The 27,866-nt window shown below is 40.8% G+C and overlaps 1 protein-coding gene across 6 annotated transcripts in view; it reads right to left on the bottom strand.

Annotated features, from left to right (window-relative positions):
- Window positions 1-27,866, bottom strand: part of LOC147692851 (receptor-type tyrosine-protein phosphatase gamma-like) — a 1,083,817-nt gene that overhangs the window by 519,796 nt on the left and 536,155 nt on the right. For all 6 annotated transcript variants that reach the window (XM_086939073.1, XM_086939071.1, XM_086939072.1 and 3 more), the window contains exon 6: window positions 26,508-26,574. In XM_086939073.1, coding sequence (XP_086795199.1) covers window positions 26,508-26,574 — 67 coding nt within the window. The remainder of the gene's footprint in view (window positions 1-26,507; window positions 26,575-27,866) is intronic.

Raw genomic sequence — 27,866 nt, 5'->3', positions numbered from 1 at the left:
GTTTCCCACTGAACTCCCACATCTGATGCAGATAAGGGAGGAGTTCTTCTGCAAATAGCACACCTTTTAATGGGCTAAGTCTGGTGGAGATGCCAAAATTGAATTAATCTTAAGTGTATTACAACTGCTGCTTTTCAAGAGGCCATTAAATACTCTCTCCAATCTTTGTCTGATAGGAGTCCCCAGTCCACTTTCCAGATGACAGACAAAAGCTGAAAGCCAGTAATGTTGATCACTAGTGACAAGTAGATCTGTGCATTTGTGCCTTTACATCTGACCAATTATTAGTCTTACATGGAAATAAACTTAGATTTTCAGTATCCTGCGTGTGGGCGGGGGGGGGGAGGGAGGGAGAGCATGGTGAATATGCAAATAACAAAAGAATTGATACATACGAAAGCCAAATTCTGTTTGCAGGTCTGTGAAGAAGTTCATATTAAAATATTTCTGTCATACTTTACTTCCAGAAGGAATCACACCATTGCAGGTAAATGATGAAAATATAGTTTATTCCAGTGGAGCTGTTGTGGAGAGCACAGCCAAGCTGTTTCGCCTGGTTAAAAACTGCTGTTCACCAAAGTATTCCAAATTCTATAGAATGCTTTGGTAGCAGCATACCACTACATTGCTTTCCCCTTACACAGAAACAAAGCAAGTGCCTCAGATTAACAGACATTGAAAATACGAGTGATAAAATGCTCATGATATAAGATCTAAAATATTAGAAAATTAAATAAAATAATTGGCAACAAGCTAAAAACAACAAGAGATAAAAAAAGAATCAACTCACATGAGCTGTCACACATCAGAAAAGAAATGGAAGGAACCTGTTGAGAATCACCTAAACCTGAACGGTAGCCTTCTCACCTCTATGTACTTTTGTGCTGCCCTCGTGAGAAGTGGAAGAACTAGGTTTGTCACTTTGACCTGAACTCTCTCCTTGGGCAACAGAGGAAAAAGACAAGTTGGGATTGACATTCTGCTCACTAGAAGAGCTGGGAACAGTGGATTTTGCATTCTGATCACCCAGCACTTCACCACCATAGCAACATTCCACCAACTCCTACCATTCACTCGGATTGCACTTCCACAAACTTTATCAATAACAGGTTCACTGAATTTTGCTCCGCCTTCCTTAATGTGGAACCTTTTCTTAATGCGTACAACATCCCCTACTTGAAGCTGTGGTTCTCCAACCTTAGCACAATTGTCATAGTTCTCCTGCTTGCTTTAGCCAGCAGTTAATTCCTTTTTACTGTCAACTCATGATCATACACCTTGCCTTTAATCCATTTGTCCATCCAATTAGGACAGATCTTTAAAAAGGGCTTTCTTACTCTCAAAAGTTCAAACGGAGGCACCAATGTAGAACGCTGGGGACTAGTTCTATAGAACCAAATCAGGGCTCTAACAGCATTTGTCACCACCAACTTGTTTGCAACAGCCCACCTGACACACTGCACCACTACATGATTCATCGTCTCGACCTGTCAATTGCTTTGGGGGAGGTTCAATGAAGTCTTCAAATGTGTGACATCCCAGACCTAGAAAAAAAAATTCACCTCCCAGTTGATAAATTGAACACCATTACCTGACATCAAGTACTATTGAAACCCTTCCCACATAATGGTTTAAAATAAATTCAATTACCATTTTGGCACTACAGTCTAATACAAGTCTTACTTCTGGACAGTTGGAGTACAAGTCTACCAACACCAAACCATAACGAAACTGGCTAGGAAGCACACAAAAAAATACCAACCAAATAAATTGCAACTTTCTCCTCAGAACGTGACAGGAACTCAATAGGTTGTAGAGGGGTTTCCTCACGACAAATGTTCTTTGGAAGTAGAACAAATGGAACATCTGCCAACAAGTTAGGCCACCTCTCTATCCACAGACAGCCACCAAAAGGTTGGTCAAAGCATGCGTTTGGTAAATGTGCTACCTAAACAACCTTCATGGGCTAACTTGATATGTCTAGACTTCAACCCAGAGGGAGGTACCACCTTGTCTAATCGAAGTAACAACCCATCCTCAACAGATAATTCGGCAGACACCTTCCAAAAAGTAGCATGCAGATTCCACTGTTCTTTCTCTATGCCAACCCTTACTGACGTGTTCAATGGCTCGCTTGCAGACTATCTGTTTTCATTTCCATTCTCCATTCCATCTCAGATATAGCACACATTTCCTCCAAATCAATCACTGCAATAAACCATTCTCTTCGCAATCTTCAACTTATGCTTCATCTTCAATGAGAGATTAACTCCTAGACGGAAAAACTGCTCTAGTATTTTTCATGCCCGAATATGCTCAAAGTCAAAATTAAATTTTACGAGCTTAGTGGACTACCTAGATAGTTGAAGGAAATTTTTAGGACCTGGGATTTTCCCACTCTGCAAAAGATCATCAGCTAATTTCCTGTCCAAAATCTACTCATCTAACAAATCTCTCCCAATTTGCAATTGGCACTACATAGGGATGTCAGTGACAAATTTGTTTCATCTACCTCGAATGTGTGGAATACCCACTGGAAGCATAAGTCAATAGCATTTAACAAAATGTTTTGTGCACTACATACCTTCACCTGATTCAACTCTGTCTGGGGTAATAATTCTTCTTACTATTATTTGGCTTGTTCCATTTAGATTACGAATAAAAGTTTGCTGGCATGGTTTCCCAGTGGTAGATACAGCTCTACGAGGCCAATCATGGCACTTTAGCATCTCTTAGAACAACCTGTCTAAATGATCTGTTACTGGAATCTAAGTGTTTCGAGTTTGCTGTAGAGCAAGGAAATGTGTCTGGGAAAGGCCCCTTTGTGGGATTATAACGAGTAGCTGATCCAAGAGCCTGCCCAGTTTATCGTACTAGTGTGTGCACTTCAGTCCTTGAGGGGGTCAGGTACAATTCATACATGCAAACGTGACCTAATAGAGTAGATTACAATTTGCTGTGGAGATGCAAAGTGTTAGCATAGAAGGGGTTTCCTACAAGATTATTTGAGATATATTATTCTGCATTATGTAGCAACTATGGTAACATAACATGTCGAGCACGGGAAAAAAACGAATAAATACATACTAAGGGATATTTCAGTCCAAGCTCTACAAAAGTGTTCATTCATTAAGAGCTGGTGTGAAATTACGCCTTCCTCCCCCTACCCCACCCATAAAATACCAAAATAATATGGTTGATCTTAACAGGAACCAAAGGCGAGAGACCTCAGAGGGTATGCTTCGTCTGGCACGACCACATGAGCATGGCGTAGAAATGAGTTAACAGCAAACCACCAGCAAGGGATGGCAACTTAAAGCACCAACCAGGACTGGCTCAGAATTCTAGACATGGATTGTTAGTAGTGAATGTGGTCAGTTAACAGTTTTTGGTGAAGAGGGAAGATTTTGGATATGGTAATCCAGCACTCATGGGCAATGATCTAATTGCCACAATTAGGAAGACATTTCTGGGAGAGAAGGAGGACCTGTTACAATTATTCCAGCTGTTGGGCAGTACAGTCAGTGTGGTATGAACAGATTCCCAGATCTGAAGTGCAGCTCTACTGAAAAAGTTTTAGGCTTTGAGAACATCAGGCTTGGGCCTTAACTTGCCAAAGTACAAATTATACGGAACACGATGAACATCTGTCTATAGAAGGTATGCAGGTGATTGTGGGCAAAGGAAGTGGTGGTGGACTTAGTGTTGTATTTCCTATTGTAGGAGTGGGAAATATATACATTTTCTCTTTCATCACGTCTAATTACTAAACATAATGCATAAACTCAATTCCTTAAACACCATTAAAAGATGTGCAAAGCACAGCTACAACAATGCATACTTAAAAATTCCTAAACTAGAATTTAGGTTGATGTAATAATTATGTTTAAAAGCAAAAACCTTAATTGGCCGATTGATGCAAAAAATTGGTTTTATTTCCGGGAGGGGTATATGCTCGGTTAATTACAGTTCATCGTTTAAGAAATTCTCTGATCTCTAAAAAAAAACACCTATGGGAAAAATTGTCCTAAAAACTGAAAACCCTTTTATAATCAGTTTTAATTGATTAGCAAGTATAACCACAGCATATTTTAAGGTGGGTTTTGGATTAGGTAGTTGAGTGTAGAATTCAGCTAACCAGAATCTCATTCGTGTTAGTGAAGAGGCTAGTTAGCAGCCCTAGACTGCTTAATTAGGTTTGCATTATCTTTCACACTCCACCCTCCCCAAACGTTTCTCATTTCTGCATATGAGTGGTAGCATAGATTAAAACAATCAACAAAAAAATGGACATTTCTAGGTGTCTATTCTCTGCTCACGTGCCCCACCACCTTTGCATCACTGTTATGTTGGGCGTTTCCTTGACCAGGACACTGTCCGTTCAACACTTAATGTCAGCCACACAACTTTAATCGCAAATTAAACTGCAAACACATTTTCATCAGCCCATCTTTGCACCTTTACTTCTGCAGTTGCTCTCAATTTACATTTATTTCTATTCCAGGATTATCACAGCACCTCATTCTCACATTCAATGCACATCTTATTGGAAGCTTTGTGCAGAGAGATAGCTGTTCAATCTTACAACAGCAAACTCTAAATTATAGACTGAGTTGCTACCTATAACAGCAGTGAATTAATGAATCCTGGGTTTAATTTGCAGTATTTTTATTTTCACAAAATAAAGGACTTAGGTGGAAAACCGCAGGTACGTTTCTCGAAACAAGTGGTCAGCGCCTTTAAGATTCTGGGACAACAATATACAAGAAGTTGAAAAAAATGAAGCCAATTTTGAAGGCTGACCGCATCAGTATTGATTTCCTGTGTACACATTTCTCGATCATCATTACTGAGCCTGTGAGACTCTGAAGGGCACAATTATTTATGCTGCGTCAAATGAATTCAAATGCCTTTCAAAATCCACAACTAAAACTGCGTCAACTTTGACAATAAAAGTATTTGACATTCATTGTGTACGGTCCTGCTCAGGACACAAAACGTGCACAGTGATTTTCTCAAGACAAATAGAAGGCGGAAAACTATATGACCCTTTAGAGAAATCGGTGTTTTCATCCAATTATTTAACCAACTATTCTGTTTCTGAAATAAATATGTAGAAAGATAACATGTCCTTGTCAAGTGCTCTGCACACCCTTTGTGAATAATCAGTGTAATCTACCTTTCAATTGTTATAGAAGCCACACACGTGCTTGGGTCTATAATATGTAGAGGTCATTGCAACTTCACAGCTAGAAGGAAAAACCAAGTACAACTTTGGGGTACCTACTACTTTCAGGCTGAGGTGTAATTCCACAGGATGGAGAACATTGAATCTCAGAGAACACCACACCATTCAGAGGAAGGATTCTTAAGAGGTGAAATGAGGGCTATAAACCAGTTTACTTTCACATAAACAGAATGGAGAGTTCCTTCCTAATGGCAATCCAGATTGGCAGAAATGAACCATTCTCAGACGTGGATCTTTTATAAAACTTTAGGCTTGCTGAGGTTATATTATGTTACAGATTTGCTGTGGCGGCTGATCTCAATGCTAAGGGGTGAAGCAGAGTGGAGGGAAATAAAAAATGAAAAATAGACTTGCGCCATCGTGTGCACAGGCTGGTGCACACTGCAGGTTCCCAGATACCAATTCTGAAGCTGCTCTCATGCTGGAAATACTATTACCCTGCATGAGAGAAGGGCTGGGATTGGTCTGAGCAGCCTGGTTTGGTGCTCTGACAGGGCCTGGGAGCCTATGTCTGTTCTCCACCTGGCTGTGCAACACAGCTCCGGTTGGAGAAATGCCAAGTGCACATGCCGGTTTGGCATCCTAAAACAGCCGGCCAAACAAGCGGCACTTGGCAGTGCCCATCACTCCTCCCTGAAGCTCACAATGGCCTACCCTATGACTCGGCTGGCTCTCTAAATAATAACATGATAGATTGTTTAATTATTTTATTTTCCACTTTTGCCTTTGCTGGTTATCAGCAGTGGGGCCATAAGGAAGGAGCTGCCATTGCAGATTAGCCTGAGAAGCAAGAACATGCTCTTGTTCCCTATGATGTCAAAATCCTATTTATTTTCATTCCTGTGTCAGTTTCCTTCATCTTGGTTGGTTGGTTCAATGGTATAGGATGTTAGCAACGACTTGATATCATAGGGGAAATAAATCTATTTTTTCTTTATGACTACGCACTATTATTTAGATAAATATCTTGAGATGAGACATGTTTAAGGGAACTGAATATGTTTTAATACGTTATACACAGACGGTGTGCAGAATGCAGCATGACAACAACCTACCCTTACAGGTCTTATTCTTTGAAAAGAAAAAAGCATTAACAATTTGACACCTACTAAAAAACAATTATAATGATGCCCCCTTTGCAAGTCTAACTAGTTGTTAAAACACAGCAAAACAATGGCTGTAATCCAAAATGTTCTATAAAGTTCAAATAGAAACTGTACAACCTTACCTTGATAACATGGCATCAATAAGACATATGAGAAACTACTACTTGGGTTGAAAAGTCACAAAAACTACCCCACTTATACTCCGATTAAAGTCTGTCAATTTCAAGGAGACCTTTAATAATCTGTACTCCTGTAAGTGAGATTGAATATATAACTTGTTGAATTCCAGGTAGTTCTGCATTTAGAAACCTAACACTAAACAGGTCAGACAATTCATAAGACTCCAGTTCAACAAGACCGGTGCAATCAAATCAACTGGACTAACACCGTCACACAACATTCAGGGGACAATCAAATATAAATACATTGAATAAACACCTTGGCCAGAGACCTGAGCAACAAAACATTTGTGTTACTTAGTTTTTAAACAACCACTCACAAAGACAGGTCTGGCATGGGCTGCTAGCTTTTTGGCTTTGTCAGTGCTTGTTTTGCTTTTCCCTAGTATTTGCAGAACTTTTTTGTTGGGGAAACTGCCAGGTCCTCGACAATTTATACATACATATAGCAAAAAGCAAAACTTGTTTTAGCCTCAAAGTAAATGTGGTCATGGTAGGCCCCGGCTTTAAAGTGAATCTTACTGTGTGCAGATGTGCTCCTTGTGAAAGAGCAGAATACAGTCCTTCACAGTGAAGTTAGCCAATTGATGAAGTGGGCTGACTCCATTCCCATACTATGATGGGCAGAAGAAAAATGTTAATCATATAACAGACCAATGATGTAGAGGGCTGGCTGGAAGCCTCTAAAAATTATAATTTTATATGTACACATACACAGACATATATACTTAAACATGCATATACACAAACTGAGAAATTGGGTTATTGGTTAAGGGGGTGAAACCCTACTCAAGCAGCCACCACAATCCTTGTCAGAATAAACCACAAAGTGTCACTAAATTAAAATCCCAGATTGGAACCGTGGTTTCCTCTGGATTTTTCCAGTTGAGGAAAATTAGGAAAATCGCACACTTCCTCACTCATTCCGCCCTAATTCAGGTGGTCATGGCCCTAGTCCTCTCCCACATCGACTTCTCAAACAGTCTATATCTTGGCCTACCTGTAGGCCAACTTAGAAGACTGCAGTACTTGCAGAACCAGGCCGCCAGGCTGATCTGCAATGTACCCAAATGGGAATCGATTAAATCAGGCTTAGAGACCCTGCACTGGCTACCTGTGGCTCAAAGAGCCGAATTCAAAGCTGGGTGTATCATCTTTAAGGCATTGCAAGGCAAGGGACCTCTATTCATCAGGCAGCTGATTGGAAGATATGTTCCTTCACGCAGCCTGAGATCAGCCCACAAAGACCTACTTGAGGTACCACGCTTTAAGAAAAAACGACAAGGAGGCAGCAGTTTCCATTTTTTAGCAGCTACCCTATGGAACTCTCTGCCACTAGCCCTCAGACAGAGTAAGGACCTCCTTGCCTTTAGAAAGGCATATAAGACTCACCTCTTCACACAGGCATACTTGAAATAAAGATTCTCGCAGACTCACCCCTTGTTATGTTTTTTATCTCTTTCCAGCGCCAAGAAGCTCTCGGGCGTATGTGCGCTTTATACATTTTTAATAACATAACATAACATAACCGGCGCTTCGACCTCTGGTAGCTTGCCACAAAAGCAGTCAGGCTTAACTTAGAGGAAATATGCAAAGTATTTATGCAGCATACAAACCGTAATTATGTGACAACACAAGAATATTCTCACACAAATTTCTCGAAATATAGAGTAAGATGTAAAAAGTCATTTGACACCACAACAACAAAAATCAAATCAGTAGAACTGGAGATATGCAATTTCACAGATTTAAGGTAAATATGGCGACTTAGAAAACTAAAAGCGGTGAGCTGGTCATGCAAGACTGGGAGAAAGTCACAATTTCAGACTGACCACTATGGAACGTGGGCAGGATACAGAGACCAGGTTAGTCCAGCTGAAAAAGTTACCTTCTCAAACTCTGGCAAGAAGAGTCCGGTTTCCGGTGGAACAGGTTGTGAGGAGCAGGGAAAGGGTCATCCAGTCTCATCATTGTAGCGCGACGATCCAGTCAGGTGTCGTGGACGGTATTTGGGAAAGTTTAGCATTGGAGGTCACTGCGGGTATCTATTCTGCAGCACGAAGTTCAGACCTAGCTTTGCTAGTCATCACTGCCAGTTAATGTAGTGAGAGGGGTTGGAATCAGAGCAGTTCATGAGGGTAGCAAAATCTTGGCGTGAACAGGCCTGTTCGGATAGCACAGGTAGGTCCAGTGCAGCAGCTCAGTTGGGCAGTTGCAAGGGGGCCTTTGCAGTTTGGTGTGTCCCTGTAGCTCAAAACAGAGGGTCTAGCTAAATTCCCCATGAAGTAGCTCCAGGCTTGGGGAGCCAGGGATAAAGGGAGCAGGCCCAGTCTTCCTTCTTAGACAGCAAGGCAAGACTCCGGAAGCAGGGCAGTCCTGTAGTGTCCACTGGTCCAGGAGTGTACTGAAGAGTAGGTCTGAAGGTCCTAGTTTTTTTTATCTAATGCCAGCTTTGAAGTGGCAGAAACATTTGGAGTTTCTTCCCAAAGAGACGACTGGAATCTCCTGCATCCATGTCTTGGTTCCAGGATCTTTGGGGGATCAATAGGCTGGATTGAAGTTATGTGTATGTGAGCTGAAGCAGAGTCTGAAGTGAAAGTGTGACAAGTGATGGTTCTGCCCCTCCCATCAAGTCAGGATGGCCCATCCTGCCAACACCCAGTTGTATGGCTGTCTGGGAGGAAAACAAAGAGGCCAACCAAACCTAGTCATGCGACCCAGGAAACAGGATGCAGGCATCAAGAGGTGAGGGCAAGAAAAAGACAACTTTCTAAAAGTGCTCCGCTGGGGATGGGTTGCTGACCCAGAATCCTATACTGTCAAGTTTGGGGCTTGACTGAGTCTTTTGTCTAGCTCTTTTTCGGGATTAGTGTCAGTCGGATGCCGATATGGTCATGGACCTTTCCGTAAATCCCTCTACCTACTAATTTCTATTGTCTGGGAATTTCAAATTTTTCTGCATATTAATTAATATATACTTTATTACTACTATTTTTGGTTTTGAAATGGATGCGCCTGTAGCCAGACTTAAGTCTTTAGACAGTATTTTAGCTCTATTTGCGAGTAGTAGTACTAGAGATGCCGTGATTTGTTCCGCTCTCAATCCATATTGTCGGGGCGTGCGATGTAGCCTCCTTGTGATTCATCATATTGGTAAGGCCAGTCAAGCTCAGTCGTTATGAAGCTTTAATTTCTTTAAATCTTTCCACTTTTTAAAATTTAAGGATACAATTTTTCTTCTTCATAGCATTCAGATACTTCATGCGCTGAACCCCTATTGAGCAGTATTGGAAAATTGTACTGATCCTTATATTGGCACATAATTTGTGATCTGTGCCTTATTCCGATTTTTCTTCTTCTCTTTTTCAGTAAGCTTTATGATTTTTGGGAAAAGTCGGGTTTATGCTCAATGCTTTCAGCAACTGTATTTGAGTAACATTTTTGATTTGATGTTGTTTACAATTTTGGATGCAGTCCGGATAAGGTTGCCATGATATGTTCCAATTCTGAATGTTTCTCCAGAAATTGACAAGTAGAATGATTTATTGGCAATTGGCAAATTGGTAATTGTGGATTTATGCCCCCCCCCCCTTACTTCACAACGTTGCTGTTTGGCTTTTGAAAATAGATACTCCTAAGTGAATTTTAATTCTGGATGTTTACTTAATTCACCACTTTGGATTTATCTCATGATGGCAGATTCTGTAATATACAACTAGGGTTGGTTTTTATTTGTACTTCAATACAGGATATCGCTTGCATTGTGTTACCATTCACCGAGGCAGTAGTTTATGGCTGTGGTACCCGCTTATAATGAGCTTTTTACTTTATTTCAGATTCCTTTCTTTGGATGCTCCCTTTAATATGCATTTGTCCGGATGAGGACCTTAAATTAATCTAGGTCGAAACTCCGCCGACACCTGCCCTTGGCTTACAGTTATAAGGAAGCATTGACTGCCATTTTCTGTTCTTGTTGTTTGTTGGACTGATTCTCGTTTCAAACTTTTGTTTCCGTTTTGACATTGTTTTTTGTCTTACACTGTATATTATATTATGAGTTATGTTAAAGTGAGCACCATGTTTTTATAATTTACTTTTCATACCTTGTTATTGTAGTAAAAAACATTTGTGTAATACTTTTTCATTGTGGGACCCTTTTAAGATCTTTTTGTCTTAACTTTTTGACCCGATTTTCTTATTCTGATGTTTTTGATTAATTTGTATGTATTGTTGATTGACGTTATTCTATTTTTTTCAATATTTATTTTCCTTGACCCATTGTAGCTCTAATATTATATCTTTCCAAAAATTGCATTTTCAAAATTGTGACTTAAAATCTGACTTTGAAGAGGATTTTAAATGGCACTTCCTTAGATACCAAACATGACTTTCCTACCTGTTCCCAAAAAAATGTAAACAGCATTTTAGGTTTGGCAACGGGTTTAGTTTGCCAGGTTTAATTGGCAATTAAAAATTGCTCACAGGCTACAATAGCATGCCTGACATGTTTGACAAGACTTAAGTGCCTGGCACAATAAATGCTGCAGGTCCAACTAGTAGCATTTAATTCAAGGGACCCTAGTACGTATATTACCACTTTACTAGAGACATAAAAACAAATTAAATGTGGCAACTAGATGTAGGCCAATTTTACCATGTTTTAGGGAGAGCACACAAGCATGTTAGCACTAGTTAGCAGTGGTATAGTGCACAGAGTCCTAAAGCCAACAATAAGTAATTTAGCAAAAAAGGAGGGGTGAAGTTCAAACGTTTGGGGGTGAATCTGCAGAAAGGGGCAGGGCCATTATACATATAGATCTATAGATACATCTCAAAAGGTCAATCTATAGGAATAGATTTGCTAAGAAACAGTAAACACTCATTGGTGGCACAACATAAAGGGAATCATGCCTGCCCAGGCAGAATATTTATTGCGGATCATTGTGGCTTAATGTGTGCGTAAGTATGACACTGTCACGTCATGAGTTTCAGAATTCCTAACAAATGTTTAACTGTGCAGCATATTGCATTATCAAGTGTTTAGATATTTGGTTAGGTATATTGTTTCACTAGTCATCTTGAATGCTCAGATATAGATTTTTTTCTGATGGTGACAAAAAGAACGTCTATCTAAAGTTATTAAACTGAAATAAAATTAGAGTGTAATATAACAATAGTTTTGTAGAGGACAACTGCTAGTGACTGAACAATTCATTTGATTTACTATTAATCCAAGGGTGTGGTAAAGCATTCCACATCCTGCTTCCTTACAGCCCTTTCAACAATGTGTACCACTGATATGATTAGATTCACAGTACACAAAAGAGACACTAGGCCAGCTGTGCTGCTTTTAGACCGCATGCACATTCATGATTGTTTGATACTTCATTGGAATTGGAAATTTGGTATTTAAAAAAAAGCCTTACGGTTGGAGTCCAAGTATAAGGGGCTATCTACTTGTACATGGCTTAATGTGTCAAAGCCATAGGCTGAATAGACAGTGGGTCTTTCCACCTCTGACATTTTCAAATACTCCTCGTCTCAAAAGGAATGGATAGCCTTTCTGAATGGTAGATACTGGTTACTTATGAGATAAAATGTTGAATCTTCTGAACCTGTGTCCAGGCCATAGCCTGAGCAAGCGGCGGGTCATCAGAAATCTTGTAAATATTATCAAAGGCTCTTCTGGTGCCAAAGGGGCTGAAGGGCAGATTCCTAGACAAGAAGGCTGATTCCTGATTATTAGACCTAAATACCTTCGGATCCTGGATCAGAATGCCTTTAAGGTACAAGGAAGTTGATCTCAGGTGCCCAACGCTGGAAGCATTGCTAATGAGACGTATGTGGTTTGCACTAAGCCTTATATTGTGGCATCTTCGATGGATGACTGACAGAGAACTTAAAGAGTGACTCAGTGTTCTAAATAAAAAATGCCTCCTGCATCAGGACTATGAACCTCTCGAAAAAAGAGTGGGGTATCCTGATGAAGGATAAACGCAAATGAAAATGACGGAGTGGCATGCAACACTAACAAGTACCTGGCATTTTCACTTGTCAGGGAGCAGAATAAAAAGGATACCTCGTGGTAGTAATGCTTATAACAGAATGTGTTTCCTACAGAGGTGCTTATAGTTTGGAACTGGGGCACTAACAGTGACAGAGATGGATTCTCACCAACTCTTTTTCATTATCCATCAGAAGCGATGGTTATGCTTCAGCAAACACTGCCGTCCTGAAAGCATTCCGATTTATATGTAGGATAGACAGTTTCTACCCAATTCAAGACTGTGATGAACACATATCAACAAAGCATCATAAACACACATTCCCTGCCCATTGATTTAGTTTGTTAGATGAAATAAAGTACCACCCACAAAATGTTATAAGAATCTTTAAATGAACTGAGGATTGGTTCAATTGATCGAACAGTTTGGGTGTAGCACATTGTTGTATGCTGATGATACCAACATTCTTCTCACCCTAGATACGGACACCTGTCCAGAAAAGCACACATCCAAAACTGCATGACGGAAGAAAATAGTGGGATGTTACATAAACCAACTGTAATCGAAAAAACTGGAGAAAAAGGAAACTTGATTCTAGTGCCCCTATATCACACCTTGATCTTGAAATGTGCCTTCTTGCACCCATTTTTAGGACAGCAACCTACCCAAGCCCACAATGCAAGAAATCCTGGCGTCCTATTTGATGCTGGCTTAACCACAGAAAACCATGGGAACACAGTAGTAAAGTCTTGCCGGTTTCCGCTACGAGTGCTAAAAACAAATATTGTATCAGTTTGACTAGAAACAGCAAACTCAACTAGTGAACGCATTTATATCAATTAGACTACTGAAATTTCATCTACTTTGCGCTCCCTGCGAAGGTAATAAACTTCAGTTGCACCAAAATTCAGCGGTTCTGCATATATTGAACATAAGAAAGATTGACATAATCTCCACAGGATTGACAGCCCTTCACTGACTTCCTGTGAAAAACGGATTAATTATAAATCCTTGTGGTTAATTCAGAGCACAACATGGAACTAAACATAGCCTCTTATCTTAAATGATTTCCCATTTATACTCTAAAGAAATGCCGGTGCTCAGCAAAGGCAGCTTTGCTATGTTTTCTATGGTTCAGTAGGGCCACCTCAGGCAGAAGGATCTGCTTGGTTACAGCTGACAGGATTTGGAACTTTTAGCCATCTACCTAACTATTTAAAACATTAAAGAAAACCAGAAACATACAGATATGCTAGAATGCCACATATACATTAGAAAAATTTGGTAACCCGCATATCACAGTAGTCTACTACACATAATGTAAACGTGCATGGTGCTCACGTGCATATTCATCCTAAAATAATTGAAAGAATGAGACCCCCCTCAACAGACCTGGGTCATTTGTGGGGTTCTCAAGACTCAGTATTACACCTCACACAGTTGAGCTTTTTTATGGCGCTCCGGACAGGAGTGTGGAAGAGCCAGCATCTCTTGTCACCTGTATGGAGAAGATAGCCACTTTATAGAAATATGCTAGCTTAAACTTCACAATTTGATTGGAATAAACTTTAACTGCCTTATCTAAGAAATAATAAATATATCCTACAATCCAGAAAAAACATTTCAATCTTCATTAGAGAATGGTTAAATTTATTCTCAAACAGGCTCTCCCACAGTTAAATTGCCAGCCATCCGAATAGACACAATTCTTATCTTGAAAATAATCAAACAATAAAGATTTTTTTTTTGTTGTTTTTTTATCTTGATTGTCCACATTAATCACAGGAGCATCTCTTCAAGTTGTGAAAAAAATAAATCTTCCCTAAACTAAAAGACTTGAGTCATCCACTCCCTTGTAATTTCATGGTTGGACATTGAGAAAAGTCGCTGCGTGAGATTTCAAATAGCTCCCCGTCGTCCCTCAAGGCTGTGCTGCTCATCACCCATGAACCAATAGATCTATACACTCTCCTGATTGGGTCCCCGATCCTATTAAAACTAGGTTAAATTCAAAACCATTTATTATCAACATTCAACATACTTTGCCTCATAACTGAAGAGCTCTGGTGACAAGAACCAGTTAAGAAGTGCAAACAACCCTAGACCCAAAAGAGGACCTTTAATGTTCATCTGACTGCTTCATAATTTGCTGGGATTGCTCTGTTTGGAATGCTGTTCTGGAAGAACTCCGATCACAAGAAAACTTACCTCAATTTAGGAACAAACTGAAAGCCTTCCTATTCAACCACTACCTGACAATCTAAGCTAAGCATTTAAACTTACAATCCCATAAGTAAATTCAATTATAGTTCAGTAGTCCGAGTTTGCATAGGGGTTCTTTGTTGCTCAGTCACAAACCTTTTCCTTCTATCTCCCATAAAAGCATCTTCCTTCTCTCCTATCCCCCTCTGTTCAAACAGAGAGGGTAGGCTTGTGCTACATAAATAGTGAAATAAATACTCAAACAAATCAACAAGTGGTGCGGGTTTAGAAGCATGCGCACTGGTGTATCATCCTGGTTATTAAATTACTGTTAGTTAAAGCGCACTCTACTCTCAGTGGTCCCACCGCCACTGGGCCATTTATTTTCCAAAATATAACCTCAATCCAAGAGGAGCTCCTGTATCAATGATCTTCCAAAGTTTATTTTTTCATAGTAACCATATTCAAAGAAAATCCATAGGCAGTCTTCATATATATACAAATAGTAGGTTTTATTTCACAACTTTAATTTCATAAATCCAGATCACACCACAATAGTCAATCCAGCCACCGGATTAAAGGGACTGATGGATGCTGCCCAGAGGGGTATCATGAAATAATCAAACAGCAGCAACCTTTGTAGCCCTGACGATGTCCAGTGTGGACGAAAAAGATTCCACATCTGCAGCATACTTTGCAGATATTCGCCTAAAAATTGTTTTTACTAAAGTAGATCAAAAGTTACTAAAAATGCCGCATGCAATAAGCAATGCCACACCAGAAATTTTAAAAAGTGAGGTGTTCAACTCTATATGTTGATTGTTGTAATATAAGAAAATAACAGGAGGAGGGAGAGGAGGAAGTGGATTCTGTCTCCCCCAGCAATTTATCTAAACAAAAAGGAATCCACTATGGTAGTGGTGGTGATCCCTACAATGGTGGGGAGCACACAGTGTTGTTTTAAATACCCCTCACACACCAACAGGCCCCTTGGTGTCATGCTTCATCACCGGGGTCTTCGCACCCCTCTACGGGATGCGGCGTGCTACGACTCACGACTACGTAGGAGCACTGAAGGTGGACTATGTGTTGATGTGTGTGAGGGAAATAAATGCGAGTGGTGAGGTGATGGAAGGTGATGGTTAAAAGATACCTGGCTCGTAGGAGAAAAAAGAATTTTAAAAAATGTATTAAGCCCCCGGCTGGTATCGTTAAAAAAGTGCAGGGTGAGGTTGTTTGTTACTAGTTAGGGTACGTCAACCTCGAAGGTGCGTCGACATGTTTCGGATTGTGAAAACTCCTTCAGGACGAGGATATGCACAGTTATCCTCACCTTACTCACATGAAAATGTAGATGTCAAAGTGTGCTCTACAAAAATTGAAAAGGTGAAATGTACCTAATCGTGTTATAATGAAGTCTGTTGCGCCCAATTGGCGTGGTTAGTACAGAACTTATGGACAAAGGTTAACTGGCCTCATGAGCCAAAAGCGTGGTATTGGGGGTTCTTTTCTTGCTGCTCAATGTAGCAACGGTTACTGCAAAGCCTGGTAGGCTGTCTTCCCCTCAACGCGGCTCCGACGGTGTCCGCTTTTGGCTCATGAGGCCAGTTAACCTTTGTCCATAAGTTCTGTACTAATAACGCCAATTGGGCGCAACAGACTTCATTATAACACGATTAGGTACATTTCAACTTTTCAATTTTTGTAGAGCACACTTTGACATCTACATTTTCATGTGAGTAAGGTGAGGATAACTGTGCATATCCTCGTCCTGAAGGAGTTTTCACACTCCGAAACATGTCGACGCACCTTCGAGGTTGACGTACCCTAACTAGTAACAAACAACCTCACCCTGCACTTTTTAACGATACCAGCCGAGGGCTTAATAAAATAAAAATTATTCTTTTTTCTCCTACGAGCCAGGTATCTTTTAACCATCACCTTCCATCACCTCACCACTCACATTTATTTCCCTCACACACAAACACCTAGTCCACCTTCAGTGCTCCTACGTAGTCGTGAGTCGTAGCACGCTGCATCCCGTAGAGGGATTGTTGTAATACACCATTTAAGAATGTGATAATGTTGTATACATAGTGTAAATCTCTCCATTTAATATACATGGGGAACAGATTTTGTCGGCAGCATGAAACAAACAAAATGGCTACTTAACAGTCGGAATATTTTCGCATCTTGAATAATTTTCTAGATTCACATGTCTCTGCATTATTCCGCCATCTAGAGGTTGGGTCCGGAATTGTCCCTGGTTTTCTTTAGAGGCCATCGCCAGCCACCATTTGGTGGCAAGTCCATCCCTTGTGTGATGTCAGGTGGTGCCCCGGAAGTTCCTGTGCACAGTTGCCATATTCAGATTCTTTTTTCTTTCCTCCTTCCTCCCCCACCTGTTCGCTTCATCTCCCATTTTTGGAGAGGCAGGAGGGTTGAATGTGAATCCAAAAGTTTCAAGCAGCATAACTACTCCTACTGGTAAGTATCCATTTTGTTTCGCAGCATAAAAAACTTTTTGGGGATTCACATGCTGTGCATTAGATTATGCAGCGGTATCCTGTTCCCTGGGTTAGTTGAATTGAAATGTGGATGTGGTGGCAAACCGGTATTGTCCCACTTGTGCTTCCCTATAAATCTACTTAGTAGTGTTTTCTGAAGGTGTGTGGTGATTACCAGGTTGCTGCCATGCAAGGATTTAATCAATGGGTAGGTTTGCTAGTGTTGCATCCGCTTGCCTGGTTGAGTGTGCTCTAGGACGCACATGTAATGTCTTCCCCACTCTGGTGTATCCATCGTGCGATTGTTCCCTTGGTCATTGGCAATCCCTTACTTGCTCTAGCAAAGGAAACAAATAATTGAATTCCCTTGTGCAAACACTTTGTTTCTTGTAGATGGTACGTTAGTGCACTCTGCAAAACCATTTTGTGAAGGGTTCTTTCTGCTGGGGTCTTTGTTTTTTTGTAAGAATTCTGGCAGCTTTATGCTTTGGTTGACATGGAATTGTGAAACCATTTTCGGTTGGAACTGTCGATTTGTTCTGCGAACCACTTTGTCCTTATGGATTTGCAGGTATGGTTCCTGTATCATCAGTGCTTGCAGCTTGCTGACCCTGCGCAGTGATGTGATCACAATTTGAAAGGTTGTTTTCAGTGTCAAAAACTTTTGATCTTCCTTGGAACAAGTTCAAAAGGCTCTGTCATCAATTGTGTTAGTATTGTGCTGAAGCACCACATAGGGGCGGGTTCTTCTCTTAGCAGTCCCAGACTTTTTTAATCTTCCAGGATTCCCTTAACTACTGAGAGTGTAAAGAGGCGGTTTCATGATATACCTCTGGTATAAGATACTATTGCGGCTAGGTGTACCTTTAGGGTCGCGTAGGTTAGGCCACAGTCCAACAGGTGTGTGAGGTATCCAAGCACCAGCTCCTGGTCTGTTACTGTTTCCATCCTTCGGTTATCTGTGCAGCACAGGAATTATCAGTTCCATTTTTCCGTGTAGCACTTTCTTGTGCTTAGTTTTCTTGCCTCCCTAAGGATTTTTATAGTCCTGGGGGGTAGCAGTAGGTGACCAAATTCAGGGGGGTATTCAGGAGCCATGCTGCTAGGCTGGGTGTTTCACATTGTGAGCTAGTCCTGTTCTGCCTTGATTGGGATCATATGCCCTCTGGACATCTCCAGCAGGTCCCAATATCATGTCAGTCTGGCCCATTGTGGGGCTATTAGGATAAATGTTGTGTCAGGCTGCCTAGGCTTGTGCAGTACCCTTGGGATCAGGATAATTGTTGGAAAGGGATATGCAAATATCCCTAACCAATCTAGTGACATGGCATTCCCATTGGATATGTGGTGTGGAAAACTGGAGGTGAAGGTTTGGGATTTTGCGTTTTGTGGACTTGCGAAAAGGTCTAGGTTTGGTGTGCCCCACACCTTGAAAATATAGTTTAGCGCCTCCTGTTTCATTACCCATTCATGGGAGGTGTTGTTTAGCCTGCTCATTCGGATTGCCTACGTGTTTTGCTTCCCTGTCAGGTGTATTGTCTGTAGTGATCCTTCTTGGAATTGTCCCCCTCCATATTTCCTTAGTTAGCTTGGACAAAGGGAAGGACTTTGTTACCCCTTGTTTGTTGAGGAAGAACACAGTTGTTGTGTTGTCCATCTGGATCAGTACAGTCTAACCGGTTATATACGTTTGGAATGCTTTAAAGGCCAGAAACGCAGTCTTAATCTCTAGATCGTTTATATCTGAGAGCATCCGTGGGATTTCAGAGTCCTCTGTCTTTCAGGTTGCCAGAGGGTGCTCCCCAACCCTTGAAGGATGCATCTGTAGTTATGGTCAGAGTGGGGATCTGGTGCTTTAAATGGTCTCCCTATACTCAAATTGGCCAGGTTCATTAATATTTCCTTGTGTACCTATGCTGTGACAACCTCTAGATCCTCACAGCTCCCTGTGACTTGTGACCACCCATTGCAGATGCATTCTTGAATGGGGTGCATATGCAGTCTTGAAGGCGGTATGAGTGAGAATCAGGACGCAATCAATCCCATGAGTTTTAGGACTGTCCTTACTGTCAGAGACCGACCCCTCTGATAAAGGTGACTTTGTACGGCAATCGCCTCTGCTCTCTTTTGGACTGGGTACGTTTGTGCTTGAATTTAGTGTTGCTCCCAGTAACACTTTCACTTGATCCGTTTTGGGTGAGGATTTTTTGATGTTTATTATAAATCCGACAAGTTGAAGTGTTGAAATCACTGTTTGTGTGTCTTTGTGGCATCTTTCCTTGGATTGTGCTTTAACTAGGTAGTCGTGTAGGTATGGATAGATGTGGATGCTTGGTCTTCATAGGTAGGCTGCCACCACAGCTAGACACCTAGTGAATAATCTTGGTGCCGATTTTATCCCAAAGGGTTGCACCCTGAACTGGTAGTGTACCTTGTTGAGGATGAATCAAGGATACTTTGTGTCTTTGGTTCATGGGTATATGTGGGTAGACTTCCTTTAAGTCTAAGGTGGCCATATAATCCCCTTTTCTTAAGAGTGGAATTACTCCTTGCAGAGTTGTCATTTTTAAGTGTTGAATTCCTATGAACTGGTTTAGAAATGTGTGGTCTTGGATTGGTCCGATTGTTAAATCCTGCGTTCAATTCAGAAAATATGGGGAATAGATTTTATTGCCTGCTTCCCTTGGGGAAACAGTTTTTATGGCGCTCTGTTGGAAGAGCTCTTTGACCTCCTTTCTGAGTTGTGCGAGATCCTGTACACAGAGATTTTGTTTTTGGTGGCAAGGGGGGGGGGATGTCTTGAGTTCTATGCAATATCAATGTTTTATTATGTTTAGAATCCAATTGTCTGAAGTGACTGCCCTTCACTCCTTGAGGAACCCCCTTAATTCTGCCCCACCACAGGTGTTTTATGGTGAGGCTGATTGAGGACGGAGGCTCCTGCCTGCTGACACCACATTTTTTAGGCTAACCTCTTCCTCTTGTTCTCCCTCAAAAGGAATCTCACTGTGTGTTGCCATTGATAGAGTGGTGTTTGTTGTGTTGGCAGATCTGTGAGGCTGCTGCTTTTGGCCAGATGTGAATGCCATCCTACCTGTGGGACATCTGTTCATGTTCCCACCTTTCCTGCAGGTTCCTCTGAACTGGAGTGCTCCCATGGCCTTCCCAGAGTCGTTATCCTTCTTAACTGCTGTAATATGTCCACCACATGGCCCTTTTGCAGTACTCTTCTGGAAGGTGCTGCATTAGCCACTCTATTTCATCCCTTTGCTGGAGTCCATATGTGGTTAAGGAGTGCATTGAAATGTCCTTTTCTCCACTGTGTGGCTGCCTTTATCTCCAGCTTTCTCCTCCCCAGGTCGAGCTTCTTGCTATTTTTCTCTGGTGGTGGCCTAGCAGATGTGGGGGCATGGTTTCTTTTCCTCATGGTGGACACGAGGATGGAATATGCGGGGACGTTGCCTTTTGTGTGTTTAGGGTTCTCTGTGGAAAATGTGCATTTCTTCTCCCATGGAGGCGTTCTAGCTATTGCAGGGGCTGGTTTTCGAAATGCTCCTTCCCCTGGTCATGGATGCTAGGGAGCATGGGCAAGTAGAGATTGGCCTTTTGTGAGGGCATCAGGGTTTCCAATAGGAAGGATGTTCCCCCTTTCTCCTCTTCTAACTGTACCCATAGGGGTCTTTATCCCTTTTGATGAGGCTGTCATAGAGGGACAAGTCTTTGGGTGGCTAAGGTCTGGTGGGACAGCTGTCTACCCTTCCTAAGGGGACTCTGCGTTGAGGTCCTGCCATGTGTCCTCAAACTAGCTTTGGTCCTCGTACATCGTAGCTTCTTAGACGTTTTAGAGCGAGGGTCTTGTCAGAATGTGAAATCTCTTCAAGGAGTCATCAAAGTAGTTTCTTTGAAGCACGATATCCATTGCATCTTTGAGCCTACACTTTCTCTGCTGTACCTCGAGAGCTCTTTGTTTGGCTTCAACCCCGATTGAAACTATCTTTTTCCGTGTAGATGCCTCTCCCAGCCTTGATTCTTTGCCCCTCTCTTGATCCATCTCAAACACCTTGTTGAGTCAAAGTTTTCATTGACCATTTGCCCCCATCCATGTCTTTTGGTTGGGACCCACGCAGTTCTATTTGGTTGTGCTAATCTTCAGTCATCAGAGGTTTCGACGCCAAGGCTGCCTTCAACGACTTGGTATCCAAGGACCTAATGTCCATGTCTTTAGACAGTTTGTTTACTTTCTGGTGTTTCTTCTCAACGTCCTTCAGCACTTTAGCCAGCACTTGTCTTTGTTTTGATCATATCTGAGGAGTACTCTATGTCCGACTCCACTCCTCGCACCAGTTCAGCCTCCTCGATGTTCTCATTGTCGATTGGTAGGCCAAGATCTTTCAGAGACTCCTGCATCTTGTGGGAGCTAACCATGGTGTAGTGTTTTAGTCTCTGTTGACATTGTACCCAGTTTGTCTTCGGTATGAACATGGTGCAGGCCTTAAAGTCCTCATGGTCCTTTGGCAGACAAAGGCTGTGGACCCTGTGGGGGTCTCTTTTGGCGAATTTGTAGAAGCAAAACTTAAAAGGGGTATTGATCCTGCACTGCCATTTCCCTCTTCATTTTCAAGCCACATTCTTATCGGTGGGGTCCTTCTTTGGGGGTCAAGAAGGTTTCCCTTCTCCTTTCCTTAGGTCTTGTTGTGGCTTTTAGTGTTTAGATTTTCCAACTTGTTGTCTTCTCTCTGTGATTCATCGGAGCTCTTCAGTCATGCTTCCAGGCCCAATGGTGGATAAAAGAATCTAAAGATGGTTACAATGCACAGGAACGTACAGGGTGCAGTATGACATCACAGAAAGAATAAACTTGCCTCCAAATGGTTGTCGATGCCCAAAAAATATTTCCGGACCCAACAACTAGATGGCAGAATAAAGCATAGGATGTTAATCTAGAAAAGGATTCATGTGGCAAAATCATAATTAACTTGCATATATTTTAAACAGGGTGGCTATGATAACTTGTCAGGATTGCTTTTGTCACTGTTTGTGTTCACATCACAGACATTCGAAAAAATGTATTTCAACAGGACACTGGTATTTTGGAAAAACAACAAATTTACTGCATCTCTGTCGAGGTTCGATGGAAATTACTGCAACACAGTACTCATTTGAGAAGAAACGCACAAAAAAAACCTCTTTTTAAAACCTCATGTCTTGAATCTGAACGTATCTGCTAATGAGATGTACATAATAAATATATATTATACCAATTTCCACCATAGAGCTTTTAAAAATAGCTTTAAGGTGTGTAACCGAAAGAAGGTAGCATTCAGTTTGCATAATTTGCATTTCCTTGCTACACAATCTAGTTAATTCCACCATAATATTTAATCTTCCTCTGCCATACAATAACAGTGGCTTTGGCAATAATAATACAGGAGACATGTGGCCATGAAATTAAGGCATGCGATCTCTTTAGCCTCAGCATGAAATTCAATATTATCGTCAAGATAGATCTTGAGTAGTGCTCACAAGAGGTATACTTCGTTAATCAATATTCTAAGCAAAATGTGTGTCTTTGGAACACAGTGAATGACTTCATAAAACAGATCACTTCAATATTGGTTATAACAATTCAACCAATGTACAGATAGGTGAGTAGCCCTGTTACATTTTGTCTATCCATATACCACACCAATCACCCAAGAGGGTATCCAGACACTTGAGCAGGTCTATAGGCAAGTGTCCACTCAGAATAATTCGAAGAGCCAGGTCTTCTGGTTCTTGTGGAACTCAAGAAGTGAGGAAGAGGCTGTGATGTGTTTTGGGAGGTCAACTTCATGGTTTTGGTGCAATTTATGAGAACAAATTACCTCTAGTTCTGCTATTGTGAACGCAGGAGATATGTGCGATTGAGAGCGAGGCTAAACATAAATATCCATTAGGCCGGTGAATGTGTATGTATGTAGACGTTAACATACCATGGGACAGTGCTGTGTAAGGCTTTGCATGTGTGCATGAGGCTATGTGATCTTCACTGGCTTCGGATTGATAATCGTGCGAAGTTCAAAGCTTTGTGCTATATGCACAAGATTAAGTCGGGCAATGCACCTCAGTATTTAAAGGCTTTGGTCCATTAATATCGCCCATCTCGCACGCTCCGGACATCCAATCAGCATCTTTTTGAAGTTCCCAGGGTTAGACGAGTGAGAATGGGCGGACATTCCTTTTCTTGTTTGGCTCCTTCGATCTGGAATTCGCTTCCATATCATTTGCGCACTGAGCAATATTTTCTCAAATTCCGGAAGGAAGTAAAAACATGGTTGTTCAATCAATAACTTTTCACTTCTTTCCTTTTGCTCTTTGCCTCTCGGTTTTTTAGCGATCCCATGCGCCGGGAAACCTACGGGTAGGTGTTGTGCTGTACAAATCCAATAAATAAATAAACAAATAAATAAAGGCGTTTGAATTGACTGTGTTTGTGAATGGGGAGCCAGTGGAGTATTCTGAAATGGGGTTAGAGGTGGGTTTGGCATGTGAGGTCAAGTGAGTCTTGCAGCCGCATTCTGGATGGCCTGGAGTCTGTCTAGGAGCTGTTGGCAGATCCCGGCGTAGAATGCATTGCCATAGTCTAGCCTGCTAGTGAGGAGTGCTTGAGCGATGGCATGTCTGGTGTTCTGTGTCAGCCACTTCAAGATTTTTACAGCATATGTAGGATGTGGAAGCAGGCAGGGCTCACTGAGTTGACTTGTGCTGTCATGTTGAGCTTGCTGCCTGGGATGATCCCCAGATTCCTCGCATGGTCTGTGAGTTTTGGTCCTAGCTCCATTGGCGACCAGGTGGATTCCCATGGGAAGGTCTTGTTTCTGAAGACCAGTACTTATATCTTGCCAGAGATGAACTTCAAGCAGCTGGTACTCAGCCATTCTGCTACCATGGTCATGCAGTTAGAGAAGTTGGTTTGGGTCGTGGTTGTCTTCACCGTCATGGAGAGGATGAGTTGTGTGGCACAGAATAAGCTATTGATGCCTTGAAGTGTTGATGTTGCTTAGCCGTCTAAATTAAAAAATTGCTTTAGCAGGTGTATATGTCTGGCCACACATTCTTTGTTCAAAGCATGCATTATGTATTGCCGCAATTGGACAGAGAAGAATGTTTTGTGGAAAGTAAGGGAAAAAGGGTCGTATTTAAAGTACTAAGTCATATTTCCGATAGTTACCCGTTCATGAAACTGTAAATCAGGCTGAAAGTAAAGAAGTTTGCAAAGCAGGATAGGATATATATATTAGTAGTCTAGTAATAATAAAAAACTTTTTTTTCTATAGTACTTCATGTCGCAGTTTTGTTTTTCCTAAGCAGTTTTAAATCACAGATATTACTTTTACCCACCCAAGTTACACAATTTTTCCATATAAAAGTTATTTCAGAATTTCTTACTAAGGCAAATTTGCTATTCCGTTATCAAAGTCTAATTTTTTAAAATCTAGATTGCTGAAAAAGGGTGTCTATTGTTAAATTGTAAGGCTTAAACTTAAATGCCTATAAGCCTTCATTTTTTACTTACCAGGTCGGTGTTCAGGGCCACAGCATTAAATGACATTTAAAACTGATAAATGAACACAAATCCCATTTCTTTGCATACATGGATGTCAGATGATTTTTAGTTTGATGTCAGGAAAGAAAAAAGGTTCCTGAGCTCTGGAGCATTATCTAATTTCTAAAGACAATCATATTTTTTTTTTAAACACAAACATAAAAGATGCTTTGCTGCAGAAATGCACACTAAGCCAGGTTAGCCTTAATTTGTTGATGAGGCATGTTCGTCTTCACTTCATTTCTTCAAGTATTACCCGGACGTTCAACATGAATATTAAACATTACAAACCAATGTCTATAAATTCTGAAAACACCCCTAACTCCCCCCACCCACCAAACTCTCATGCTTGAGCTTGGCTCTGAGCTGGTCCAGTTTTTGTCATCAACGGTTTATTTTTAGGATCCCGGAAGTTAGAAGACAGGTCTCTTGGGTGGTGTGTTAAAAACAGGACTTATAACCTCCACCACAAATTTGTGACATCTTCTAGAGGGACTTTTGGATGTTCTAGAATATATCACTAAAATATGCGCTAATATATTTGTTTTCAGTTTCAGCACAACTTTATTTTTTTAAAAATTTGTTGTCTGTTCATCCTTCAAAAATAAAACACAAAAAAATATAAACACAAATTAACAAATTACTGTGCATTATTGCCACCATCGCTACATGACAAAGCACCATGGTGGTCTTATATTTTTTTTTCAAATAAAATGTACCAAGAAACAGCTTTAAAGAAATGTGTACAGTCTAAAAGATCCTAACATTTATGCTTAATGTTGGGTGATAACTTTAGCTGCATAGTTAAATGGTTTACTTCTCCTAAAAATTTTTTAAAAACATCTAAAATATGCTAGCTTCTGCCTTTGGCTCCCGCACAGATAATATTTTGTAAGGTCGCATCAAGCAAGACTACTCAGTTACTCATGAGAACATATATACACATACATATACACATACATATTCACATACATATTCACATACATATACACATACATATACACATACATATACACATACACATACACATACACATACACATACACATACACATACACATACACATACACATACACATACACATACACATACACATACATACATATACACATACACATACATATACATACATATACATATATATATATATATATTTATTTTAAATCGGGAACCTTGCCTATGTAGCAAACACCATACAGCAGTAGCTGCCTTTGAAAATGACAATCAGCAGCAATCTGAATCTTTCTTCAACAGTTAATGCGTTTCACTATAATCTCTTCATACAAAAATTGCAGTGCTTAAAAAAAGGACCAGCCGCTTCCGAAAGGATTAATTCTAGAACAAACAGAAGATGGATAGCAACAGTGTGATGCAAGCACTCCTTCGGCGTACTAATATCGATGATACATTCTTCCATCTAGTGATTTATTATATGTGCATCGCAGAGCAGTAACTAAAAAGAAACAAATAGCTTGCTGTTAACCTAAACCCATTTTCAGGTAACAAATGTGTCTGATCTGTACCCATCAAATAATGCCTTTAATGCCCTTAAACATCAGTGAATGAAGAATGCACATCTCAATGTGTCCTCTGAAGGGTGACCCCCACTGCATAAGGACAAAATTCCCGCTCTTGCGCTGCTTCTTGAAATAGGAGGCATAAGTAGCATACTTACCATGATGTACGACGCCCTTCAAACCATGGATAATGGGCTCCAGAGCTGGGTTGTCCCTCTGACTGACCTGCATGTAAAGGACAGATGATTGGTTAAATCTTTTTTGGCATCAGACAGAACACACTCAGTTTAATCATTCCAAAGGAGAGACAGAAAAATTATGATCATCAAAATACTAGGCCCTGCAGTAACCATAAGCATGCGGGTATTTTACTAAGCAGAAGTAGTAACTAACAATATTCACTTCTCTCAGACTTACATTTTTTCTCACACCTTGGACTTCATGAACTTTGAAAAAACATAGGTACACAGAAGGTTTATATGGAAATGTTACAGGAGTTGACCTTCAGCTAGAAATGTTACAGGAGTGCACATTCAAGACAAATTCTGAACAGGGCATAATCACCGCTGTCAAATGGTTTTCAAACTAAAACCACTCTCATCGTCATTTTCACACTTCAAGAACTTTTGGTTTCTATTTATCTGCAGTATTTGATCTGGCACAGCTCCCCATCCTATATAAAGTTTTCAGAAAACATTTTTTCCCTGTTTAAGGTATTTTATTTGTTTTCATACAAGGGGGCAAACAGGTATCTATATCGCATATATAATAGCGACAAAAAAGGACGTTTGAGGTAATCATGCCAAGCATATAGTATACAAAAGATATGCCTAGTGATGGAGGTCAGCCATATAAAAACATGAGACGTAAATTCAGTCATAGGCGAGAACAATAATGTACTTATTACCAATATGAGAATACAATGGATCTGGTAAACTCATATGATTATCCTCAAGTCTAAGAAGCAGAAATGAGAATATCAAACTAATGTCATTTGTACTTTTAGTAACCCTCGAGTGTATAGTACAAAGCAACGTGAGTCATACAGAAGAATTGACCTTATTCATACGATAAACATGAGAAAACTGGGATAGAGAGAGGGGGGAGAATGAGGTGAGTTGGATATCAGGAGCCTGGGCATGAATGAAGGATCAGATTCAAGGTCCAGGTAGAGGATGGGCTAACAACCCGTTTATACCTAATTCTATGTATCCATCTCAGGAACGCCATACAGCTCTAGAGATTGGAATTTGGATTGGAGGCTATAAGCCACTCTGAGGTATGAAATCTATGCCCACCATGTGTGACGAGAGAGGGGATTACATTATTTCCATTCAAATAGGATGACCTTCACTGCTTCGTCAGAAGAAGGTCTAACAAAGCCATTTTATTGGCGTTGAGATTCAAATTGGTTACCGATGCCCGGGTGCCAAGAGTTATTCCAGGGAAGCTTAGTGTTATGGGTATGTTAAAAATATCTGCTAGCTGGTTCAGAATATGGTGTCAGTAGGATTCTA

Source organism: Lissotriton vulgaris, chromosome 9, assembly GCF_964263255.1.
Source record: "Lissotriton vulgaris chromosome 9, aLisVul1.2, whole genome shotgun sequence".
Taxonomy (NCBI): domain Eukaryota; kingdom Metazoa; phylum Chordata; class Amphibia; order Caudata; family Salamandridae; genus Lissotriton; species Lissotriton vulgaris.
The sequence above is the reverse complement of the archived record's forward strand: the minus strand, read 5'-3'. Positions and strand labels throughout refer to the sequence as shown.